Below are 12,139 nucleotides of genomic sequence, written 5' to 3'. Positions count from 1 at the left end.
CATATAATTATAACATTTTATCCCAGAGAAAAACTCCACAAAAGAAAAAAGTAAAGAAAAAAACATTGTTGCTACAACTACTAACTAGTCTACTAACAGGTGGCGTGACAATCTGGAGATTTACTGCCCCCAACAGGCCAGGAGCGGAAATGTAGTTGAGAGAGCTTTTCAAATTCAAACTAGGATCCGTGAGATGCGAATGGAGGTGCTTATCGTACGTAAACAATTTGACAGTTTAAATAAATGCTACATGAGCTTTATATATATATATTTTTTCTAATTGTTAATTCTCTCATTCCTTGCAACATAAATATAGGCTTATTAGATTAGAATATAGTTTCATTTGTTTTGTGTCTTTTATGGAGTTTTTGCTTACTGTTGCTGGATCACTAGTTGTATTGCACTAATTTGTAAAGCTGCTTTGGATGTTTACAGATGTCTTTATATGTTAGGAAGTGTGGTATAAAATCATTATATGTCTTTAACATTAAAAAGTTTGAAAACCTTTGTCCTAATCTACTCAACAGAATTTACAAAACAATACATTTTCCATTCATTAATAGATGTGAAATATATAGGTTGAGATTTAAATCAATAAAACAATCAATCATGTTTAATATGTAGTAGAGTAATCAAAATATGAAAGCATCGAATACCTTGACATTAAAAAGTTAAAAACTTTCTGGCCTAATTTATGCAACAGAACCTAAAACCTAAATAGATAGACAGGCAGACAGATAGACAGAACCGACCGACCAACAGACAGACAAAACTGACTGACAGACAGACAGAAAGAACCAACAGACAGACAGAACAGACCAACAGAAATACAGACAGAACCTACCGACTGACAGACAGAACCGACCAACAGAAATAAAGACAGAACCGACCGACAGACAGACAGAACCGACCTAAAGACCAACCGACCAACAGACAGAACCAACCGACAGACAGACAGAACCGACAGACAGACAGAACCGACCGACAGACAGAACATACCAAAAGACCAACCGACCAACAGACAGAACCAACCGACAGACAGACAGAACCGACCGACAGACAGAACCGACCTAAAGACCAACCGACCAACAGACAGAATCAACCGTCAGACAGACAGAACCGACAGACAGACAGAACCGATCGACAGACAGAACCGACTGACAGACAGACCCGACCGACCAATAGACAGACAGACAGAATTGACATATGAATAAAGCAGAAAATATCTGAAGGATTTTTTGAACTGATCGACAGACAGAACCGACTGACAAACTGACAGAACCGACCAACAGAATTACAGACAGACAGAACCTACCTAAAGACCAACCGACCAACAGACAGAACCGACAGACAGTAAGAACCAACTGACAGACAGACAGAAACGACCGACCGACAGACAGACAGACAGAAACGACCGACCGACAGACAGACAGAACCAACAGACAGACAGACAGAAACTACAGAAAGACCAACCGACCAACAGACATACAGACAGAACCGACCGACAGACAGACAGACAGACAGAACTGACCGACAGAAAGACAGACAGAACCGACAGACAGACAGAACTGACTGACAGACAGACAAAACCTACAGAAAGACCAACCAACCAACAGACAGAACCGACCGACCGACAGACAGACAGAACCGACAGACAGACAGACAGATCCGACAGACAGACAGAACCGACCGACAGACAGACAGATCCGACAGACAGACAGACAGACAGATCCGAAAGACAGACAGAACCGACCGACAGACAGACAGATCCGACAGACAGACAGACAGATCCGACAGACAGACAGATCTGACAGACAGACAGAACCGACAGACAGACAGATCCGACAGACAGACAGACAGAACCGACAGACAGAACCGACTGACAGACAGACAGAACCGACCGACAGACAGAACTGACTGACAGACAGACAAAACCTACAGAAAGACCAACCAACCAACAGACATACAGACAGAACCGACCGACCGACAGACAGACAGAACCGACAGACAGACAGAACCGACCGACAGACAGACAGATCCGACAGACAGACAGAACCGACAGACAGACAGACAGACAGAACCGACCGACAGACAGACAGATCCGACAGACAGACAGACAGATCCGACAGACAGACAGACAGACAGAACCGACCGACAGACAGACAGACAGATCCGACAGACAGACAGACAGACAGAACCGACTGACAGACAGACAGAACCGACAGACAGACAGACAGACAGATCCGACAGACAGACAGAACTGACAGACAGACAGACAGACAGATCCGACAGACAGACAGAACCGACTGACAGACAGACAGAACCGACAGACAGACAGACAGACAGATCCGACAGACAGACAGAACTGACAGACAGACAGACAGACAGATCCGACAGACAGACAGAACCGACTGACAGATCCGACAGACAGACAGACAGATCCGACAGACAGACAGAACCGACAGACAGACAGAACCGACTGATAGACAGACAGATCCGACAGACAGACAGAACCGACAGACAGACAGACAGATCCGACAGACAGACAGAACCGACTGATAGACAGACAGATCCGACAGACAGACAGAACCGACAGACAGACAGAACCGACTGACAGACAGACAGAACCGACAGACAGAATTTGACATTTGAATAAAACAGAAAATTTTAAAGGAATGTTGGTGTATGGCGGTCTAGGTGATCTCAAGAGTGATGGTGGTCTGCTGCCTGTCAGATTAAATAGTCAGAACCGACCGACAGACAGAACCGACAGACAGACGGACGGACGGACGGACGGACGGACGGACGGACAGACAGACAGACAGACAGACAGACAGACAGTCAGACAGACAGACAGACAGACAGACAGATAGATAGATAGATAGATAGAGATAGATAGATAGATAGATAGATCAAGAACAATTAGATAGATAGATAGATAGATAGATAGATAGATAGATAGATAGATAGATAGATAGATAGATAGATAGATAGATAGATAGATAGATAGATAGATAGATCAAGAACAATTACTTTTTCTTATTAGTTTATGGTTGTAAAATATTTTGCTTGACATTTTAATAAAGCAGAAAATATCTAAAGGAATGTTTGTGTATGGCGGTCTAGGCTATCTCAAGAGTGATGGTGGTCTGCTGCCTGTCAGATTAAATAGTCATAGAGCATTCACAATAATTCACCGTTTCGCGTGGTTGGGGAGAGCTGTTCTCTGTGGGCATGAACAGCTCTGGGCCCCGTGATACATAGGCCCAGTGCCCATCCAGCTTGACATTTGATGTTTTCTTTCTTTTACTCGCCCTTCTGCAGGCCCCAGGTCAGCCACGGCTCTCGGATACTCAGCGTCAACCCCCACAGAGCCTGTCACTCTGCACCCAAAGTGTGATGCTTGTCAAAAAAGGTGCATGGACAGTCTGTGAGGAAGGATGATGTTGACTATGACCGGCCTAGTGAACATGCATGATGTCTCAGTAGTTCACTTAACAGCTTATAAATGGACACTAAAGTTTGAAGTTTGAAGTTTATTTCAAAACCATTGTTCTAGCTATTTATGCAAGAGCTGTTAATAAAATATGGTTGGGATGGCAATGATTGTTTTAAACTGACAGGGTAAGTCTCCCAAGTATCCTAAAAGACAAGAATACTATATTGTGAAGTGCCTATTACTTAAGATATAAAGATGCTGAGTCATTCCATTATGAATTAAAGCAATATCCACATTTCACTCTTTAGAAGCCGTCAGCCATGATCATCTTACATAATAGTTCCAATTAGAAACTTTGAAGAGTGAGGGAAAGTATTAATTAGGGAGGTAAAGAATGGGTTCAGTGGACATAGCATACTGAGTAGACCTGTCAAACCCAACATTACACTTTATCCACTCTACAGCAACTCCAGAGCTTCACTGAAAAGCTTTAAAACGATAGAAACCAGAGAACTGAGAGCTTATTACAATGTTTTTTTTTTGTTTTGTTTTTTCATAATGAGAATGACAATTAGGCATACAGTGCATGCATGAAACCACACGTTTTAACAGCTTCGTTTCCATCCATTTAACTTTTCAATATCATTTCTGCTTGATTTTAAGAGTTTCAGTTTTCCAATTTTCAGTAATGAAATTCAAAGTTACTGAAGAAGTGCAAATGCAGTTTATAGCTTTGGTATCACTTTGTTTTTATGGTAACACTTTACAATAAGGTTTCATTTGTTAACATATTAATTAACACGAGCAACACATTTGTTACTGTATTTGTAAATATTTGTTAACGCTAGTTAATAAAAATACGTTGTTTATTCATGTGAGTTCACAGTGAATTAACTAATCTTAACAAATACAACTTTTGATTTTATTAACGTATTAGTAAATGTTGAAATTAACAAATAGAAATATTAATAAATGCTGTAGAAGTGCAGTTCATTATTAGTTAATGTTAACTAATGAACCCTTATTGTAAAGTGTTACCGATTTTTACATTTAAGGCAACAACTAAACTTTTACATTTAAATTTTGTTTTTATACTTTTTTTTTTTTTTTTTTTTACTTTAGAGATGTCTTTTAATACAAAAAGATGCCATAAAAAGGTTCTTTATTGGTATCTATGGTTCCATGAATAATCTTTAACATCCACAGAACCTTCCCATGCCACAAAAAGTTCTTTAGAATTTATTAAATGTTCTTCTCACTAATAAAAAAACAAACAAAAACAATGTAAGAACTGTTTACTGTAAGGGTCTATGGGGAACCAAAAATGGTTATTCTATGGCATCGCTGCTACAAACCCCTTTTAGAACTTTAAAACAATCAATTTATTTATATTTTATATATTTCAAATAGACTAATTATATTTAATTATGTAACAGACAGGTTATAGAGATTATCTAACTCTGAAATAGTGTTGATGTCAGACTGAGGATCATAGCACTTCTTCTCCACAGGGTGGAGCACAAGATGTTTGTCTGACTTCCAAGGCATTCCACCTGGATGCTGAGATTTCTAACGTGCATGTCCATTTATTTCCTGATATTAAGCTAAATAACATCAGCTTCAAATTTAAAACATCTCTACTAATCCCGTATGCAAAACGGCGTGTTTGCTATTTGTATTGCTATGTAAAATAATACAGATGTCACCTAAACAAATTTGGCTGTGGTAGTGCAAATATATATTGCAAACAAACTCTTAATTGCAATTTTCTGGACATGCCTGGGTTTTATGTCCAGAAACGTCCGCTCCAGAATTATTACTGTAGGCTACTTGAAAAAGAAGGGATGGGCGTGAAGCGCCCTCTAAAAAGGATGAAGGAGCAATTGCTTTTCTCCACTCTTATTGGGTGCGCGCTTCACTCCTTCTCAAGACAGCTGAAGGAGCGGCCACACAGATCACACACAACTATGGATTTAACAGGTAACATAATGTCAGCATGAAGTAGAAAAGAGGCAAAAGAAAACATATTAAGATATACAATTTCATGCTGCTGTTGTTTTTATTGATCTATGCATTTAATCGGAAAGGCATGCAATGAGTAGAGAAGTGATATTTACTACAGGGGAAAAAATAACTGAAAAACTTTTTTGTTTGTTAATATCAGTAAAGTGAGCTAAACGCTGTTTGACCTTGTATTTTCAATCGAGATTATATGTTGCGTATCGTTGCGCAATTTAATCTCGTCAAGCCTGATATTGATAGCCCATGTGATTTACTGAGAAATTGTTATTCGTGCACTATTATTGCTTTGGAAATATTTTTGTTCTGATTTTTCGTTTGTTTATCATTCAGGAAACATTGAGCAAATACTCTGAGCACCTCAAACTGATGCGCATAGACGAGAAGAAAAGGAGTGTGTGTGACGGTGAGTAAGAGAGTAAGTGAGAGAGAACGAGAAAGAGAGAGAGAGAGGTTAGTCTGGACCAGGTGACAGAGCCACATCAAACCTCCAAGGGGCTAAGATCAGTTTGCACAGGATTCTTGTTCCGATCATGGTGCCAGCAGCCTGTCCCGGACCCTTAGCCATGCTGGCTCTCGCCTTTCTCCTGGGATGTGGCATAGGGCTATGTATGGGCCAGAATGACACGGAGCCCATCGTTCTGGAGGGAAAGTGTCTGGTGGTGTGCGACTCCAACCCTTCTTCTGACGGAGGAGTCACCTCTTCGCTTGGGATATCTGTGCGCTCCGGCAGCGCCAAAGTGGCTTTTTCGGCCGTCAGAGGGACAAACCACGAACCTTCGGAGATGAGCAACACATCCACGACCATCTATTTTGACCAGGTCAGGTGTCCCGTTGGCGACTTTGTAATCACAGGAACCGCATTTGTAGGGCTGTGCTCAGGAATTTCAAGCAGAAACTTCACGAAGTGACAATTGTTTCTATTATGTTGGACGATGTACGTTTTCAACCAATAAGTTGCGTAAATCCCCCAGTTGCTCAGTTGCAAAAAAAAAAAACGAAAAAAAAAACGCCCGTACTGTCAAAATTTTTAAACTTAACCCCAAAGGTTACCAACAAGCGAATGTTTAGATTAACAATAACTGACCCGCGGTCATTAAAATAGACCTCTAGTAATTACAACTGACCCGACTGTGCAGGTTTCGAATGCGCTTATGGCAAGCCTTGTTAACATGTGAACATATGAGATTGAGATAAGAAATGTATTTGTAACCATTCTGATAGATACTAGTGTCTCATAAATAAGTGCTTACATCTGATAAACAAATAAATGAAAAACTGGTACAACTGGAACTGATACAAGTAGCTGACTAGTTATAAATAACCAAGTAATAGTAACCTACCAAATGAATACTTGTAAAACTGAAATATCGACCAGCAACAATTGTATTGCATAGGCTAGTTGGAAAATTGATTGATATCTGGATCACAGATCGCCATGGCATGTTGGCAAACAATGGCATGTTATTTCTCGCAATTGGAATATCTAAAAATAAAAAATAAATAAATAAAGTTAGCCTGAAACTGAAAAGACAGAAGTCACTATTGGATTTTTCACTAGAAAAAAAACAACAATTTTTTTAAACAAAACCTATATATTTATAGTTGTATGTAAATATGTTAAAGCAGCTTGCCACACTGCGCTCGAAGATCGGCATGTGTCCGTGTAAAATTTCAGTGCTAAACATAGGTTAAATGTAATAGCCTATGTAGATTCACACATTTTCATTTGCTAGTGGATTTGTAACGCGTCATGTTGCTTTTGTTCCAGGTCTTAGTAAACATTGGCAATCACTTCGACCTAAAAGCGAGTGTGTTTACCGCGCCACGCAGAGGAATATACAGTTTCAGCTTTCATGTGGTCAAGGTTTACAACAGACAAACCATACAGGTGAGCGGAGCAGCATATTCGTTTGCACAAATTACTATGCAGTCACCTCTCATACTGTGCGTTATTCATGAACCCTAATGGAAAGCCGATTCTCTGCTTTCAAAGGACTAAAGTGTGCTGTGTTCTGTTATTTAGGTTAACCTGATGCAGAATGAGTACCCGGTCATATCTGCTTTCGCTGGGGATCAGGATGTCACGCGGGAGGCGGCGAGTAACGGAGTTCTACTGATGGTGGAGCGCGAGGATCGAATCCATCTCAAGTTGGAACGAGGGAATCTAATGGGCGGATGGAAATACTCAACGTTCTCTGGATTTTTAGTCTTTCCTGTATAACTGACTCGCAAAAGTGTGCCTGTGAGTGATACTTTCAAGAAACCGAGGAAAAATGAGTATCAGTTCTTTGAACAAAACTGAAACATTACAAAACTGCATATGGACGCGGTCACAGGGAGTTCCCGCCTTTTTTGGCCACAGCGATTTTCAGTCGCGATTGTTCTTGGATTTTATCGATGGGAAACAAATCGCAACTGACAATTACCTGGACCACTATATAAATGAGAAGATATTTAAGACGAAGACGAACTTCAAATCCCAAACTAGGTGTATTTATCAGTGCTTTATTTTGTGTTTGTATAGCCTTAATGATTCGGCTTCCGTCCAGTGAGGTGTGTGGTGTGGAGCGGCGGAAGTGCTTTATGGCCCCAAAGCATTTTTTGCACGAATGGAAGATTCCTGTTTTGTGCTGTCAATGATGTGTCGTCTGGATGCTGAACATACTGAAAATATGCCAAATGTAGGCCACCTGCTATACAGTGATTATTAATGAGAAGAAGAAAAAAAAATCATATATCAGCCAATGGAGACATCTTAAAACTTTTTGCTAGACATCTATCTAATTTATAAAATACATATTTACATTATGGTGTGTTCTACATTCCGGATAATAAGTAGCTTTGATTAGTGTTCAGTGACAATGCTCACAGATGTAAGTTGTGGAAAAAGAAAAGTCCCTATATAATGTTCCGCCTAATAAAATATTGTATTGTACACATATTTACTCAATCTTTTTTATTATTAACGTTGATTATATTTTTAATGAATGATAAAATTCGTATTAATGAATCGCGCATGCGCAAAGGCTTATTTTTCTTTGCTTTATGATGAAAAAAGATTTACAATAAAACGGCGCTGTCCATGGTGCTGAAGCAACACTCGGCCTGCAGAAATCTTCTCAGATGTCTCAAGACTGAATGATAAACAATTACGTATGCTGTTATAAATGCATTAATAATGTTTCTGCAACCTTTAATCATTAGACTCATAGTCTATTGGTCTGTTCAGCAATACTTTAGCAATATGATGTTAAATTAGCCATGGTTCCACCCGTAGAAACACACACACACACACACACACACACGCACACACACACACACACACACACACACACACACACACACACACACACACACACACACACACACACACACACACACAATAAACATACATATGTTTATGCATATGAACACACTCTCTGTGATTGTTTCATATACACAGGCTTTCATTCGTTTTAGATTTTTCCATCTTGCTCTCCTATACATACACATATCTGGTTATGTTACAGTGGTGTCAAAACATTCACAGGTCAAGTGGTTCATCAGAAATTCGGTTTATTCATAAAGGGAAGCTGGTGCGCAAATGTAGGTTAAAATTCACGCATGCAAATGATGCACATGAAGGTCTCCAGCTCTGCTCAACAGACTAGATACAAAATGTCTATATGTTAGATCACAGATCTTAAACATTTTTAAAGCGTAAGCAGTTGCAAGGCATGGCTCGTATGCTTTTAATCAAGCCACTGAACTTTGAGAGTGCTGAACTGAATGTGCACGTCTACTGGACTGTATCATGAAGGATAATTTGAGGTGTCAGTATTGTAATAACGCCTGTCATAAGCCATAAGTGTACTGAAGACTGTGTCTCTTTCAGATCCACTTAGTTTTAAACCCAGTGTATGTGAATATAATAGAACAAATATTATAATATATTTAAAAATTAATGAATCATTAATGTTTACCTTTGTCAAGCATTCTGCAATCTGAGAGTTGTTTGCACAGACACACAGTCTTAATTAGATTTGTTTTTTTTTTTTTTAAATCACTAAAAGCATTTGGAACAAAGCTTTTTTTTCTTTTTCTTTTTTTTAAAGTTACTGTTTTTTACTTCCTTTAAAAATTAACTTTATTTTTTTAGCAAAATATCCTTCAAGTGTCTGCGTTTTCAATGCGACATCCATTCACTCTCAGAGTGTGAGAGAATAATTTACAAAAATGAGCTGGCTTCTTTATTTCTTAAAAATGACAGCCTTTTGTTTTTGTCAGCATAATCTAATGAAATATATAAAATTGAAATGAATTCTAAATAAATTAAATTAGGTCCCTTTATATGCACATTCTTATTTTTTGATAAATAATCAACAGTTTCCCTAAGTACAACTGAATTACTCATATACAGAATTTATATTGTGGTTGTCATAGTGTTTATTTATGATAGCAATATAAGGTCCTAACCCCCCTAATCACGAAAGGCAGCTGATGACCTCATATAGCTCCGATCTCTGCTCTGCTATTGGTTCTCTGACAGTGCATAATGTCACCAGTAAATATTATTGGCAGGCCTCATTATGTTGTATTGGTTTCAAATGTAAAGATAAATGAGGGCACTGGAGATAGTCCTCTTCTGTTAAAATTAATGGTAAGATGAGCAGCCTGTTGTTTGACTTAGACATATACACAGCCCATTAAAGTAAGATCATAAAACACCCAGAGCAGTAAATTAGTGTACTCACAGGCATTTTTATGCGTGCACAGATGGCCAAACACTGTGTGTTTTTAATTATGAGGGCACCTTAAAATACTTTCTAAATTTTTGTGGTTTTTCTCCAGGAAGACTTCCATTGTGGGCTGGTTTCAGACCTCATATTTCATGCAGTAGACCCAGCAGGATCATCCACCTCAGTTATCTCTCAGCAAGACACACATTTGAGTCATTTAGGTTCTGGAACTGCATACTAAAGGATATTAACAGTTTGTTTTAGGGTTTTAAAGTTGGCATGAACAGGAAGTTGCAATAGTCTTTTCTTCCCTATAGTGACGTAAATCCGAGAGAAACTGCTTCTTGAACAAGACAAAATAGGGCGGGGCTTGATTTTATCCATTGGGAATTGATTGGATTGTTGTGGTTTGCTATTGCTGTGATGTCATGTGAGTGACAGTAAACTCGTCATCAGAGAAGAGATGTCTCTGCAAGAGGGAGGGAAGTTATTTTGATTAAACATAATGAGGGCACATTCATTTTTAAAAAATTATGCGCAAGGTTAAATCATATATAATAAAAACAAGAATTGTCAATACTGATTTCAAGGTGACTCTAAAGTTCATGTCAGTTCCAGCCATTTAATACTGAAATACACTGAGAAATATAATTTTTTAAGGAAGTAATGCTGAAAATGAAATTATTATTAATAACTATATCTTTTATTTATTTATTTCTTCCATTTTTCAACTTTCAGGAATACAAGTTTATCCATTACTCCATTATGTCGAAACAACAAGCTTAGCAGGTGAGTTGCTTTATGAATGGTTTTGTGCTTCAGTCCCATTCACCTTCTTCCCAGCATGCACCAGGGCATGAATAATTATTAAGGTTGACCGTTTTAGTTACACAGGTTTTTCTTAATTTTGTTGTCATGCTTAGTAACTTATTGTCATGTGACATCATAATGCATTTATTCCTCTACTAAAATTGATCAGAAATTTAATTGATACCTATTGATGCCTCGTGTTTCATGTACCAAACTATTGAGGTTTCCGTTGTGTGTGTTCGTGTGATTTTATCAATAGTTTAGGAAAACAAGCACTTTGCTCTTTATGACATTTACATTTATAAAACATTAAATTAAACTAAATAAAAAAATAAAATAAATACTATAAAGGGAACAATTTGAATACTGAATATACTTGATTATACGCTTACTGTAGTCACTAGGTAATTTTGTTTGTAAATAATTACAAATCTAAATGAAATTCCTTAAATGATATTTATAAAACCTCATTTTGTTCTCACTGCAATATACCATTGTTATGCAAAATATGAAAATACTAAGAACTATAAATAATAATTTGGAAAATACTTTCACTTTCATCCCAAAACTTTACATTCTTGTGTTTCATCTGCAGATGTGATTATATGTTAAAATTAATGGTAAGATGAGCAGTCTGTTGTTTGACGTAGACATATACGCAACCCATTAAAGTAAGATTATAAAACACCTAGCGCAGTAAATTAGTGTACTCACAGGCATAAATAATAATCTGGAAAATGCTTTCACTTTCATCCCAAAACTTTACATTCTTGTGTCCCTTCTGCGGATGATGTGATTAACCATTAGCAGTCTAACAATTTAGAGGCTCATAACTGCATCTCAAGAGTCCAGAGGAAGGTAATCTAGCTCAGGAAATGGCTCAAACCAATATGCTCCCTCTGAGATTGGCCTGGACAATCAAAATGGCGAACATCATTGTGTACAGCTTTTGAGCACTGATAAGAGACCTTCATCTTGAGGAAATGTCCACCTTGACATTCCAGAGGGATGCACAGAGATCAGTTGGACTCTTTGAGACACAGAGGAAACAAAACAAACTTAAATGTTATTACACACTAAAAAAAATCGTTTTATGCTGTTCAATTTATTTAAACAATCAATTTTAATTTAACACCATTGTATCAGGTTT

The 12,139-nt window shown here is 38.1% G+C and overlaps 1 protein-coding gene across 1 annotated transcript; it reads left to right on the top strand.

The window, feature by feature from the left end:
* The first annotated feature begins 5,976 nt into the window (after positions 1-5,976).
* cbln2b (cerebellin 2b precursor) lies at positions 5,977-8,271 on the top strand. Its single transcript, XM_081352084.1, has 3 exons — positions 5,977-6,279; positions 7,230-7,349; positions 7,485-8,271. Exons 1-3 carry the CDS (start codon positions 5,992-5,994, stop codon positions 7,680-7,682), a joined length of 606 nt encoding a protein of 201 aa, XP_081208210.1. The 5' UTR covers positions 5,977-5,991; the 3' UTR covers positions 7,683-8,271.
* Positions 8,272-12,139: the final 3,868 nt, after the last annotated feature.

Source organism: Scardinius erythrophthalmus (genome assembly GCF_964197995.2).
Source record: "Scardinius erythrophthalmus genome assembly, chromosome: 22".
Classification (NCBI taxonomy): Eukaryota; Metazoa; Chordata; class Actinopteri; order Cypriniformes; family Leuciscidae; genus Scardinius; species Scardinius erythrophthalmus.
The sequence above is the reverse complement of the archived record's forward strand: the minus strand, read 5'-3'. Positions and strand labels throughout refer to the sequence as shown.

Bases quoted from the DNA above. Each gene is read 5' to 3' on its own strand.
- cbln2b (XM_081352084.1), top strand. From the start codon at position 5,992: ATGGTGCCAGCAGCCTGTCCCGGACCCTTAGCCATGCTGGCTCTCGCC. The intron at 6,280-7,229 runs GTCAGGTGTCCC...CTTTTGTTCCAG, and splicing joins CGACCATCTATTTTGACCAG to GTCTTAGTAAACATTGGCAA. The intron at 7,350-7,484 runs GTGAGCGGAGCA...TCTGTTATTTAG, and splicing joins ACAACAGACAAACCATACAG to GTTAACCTGATGCAGAATGA.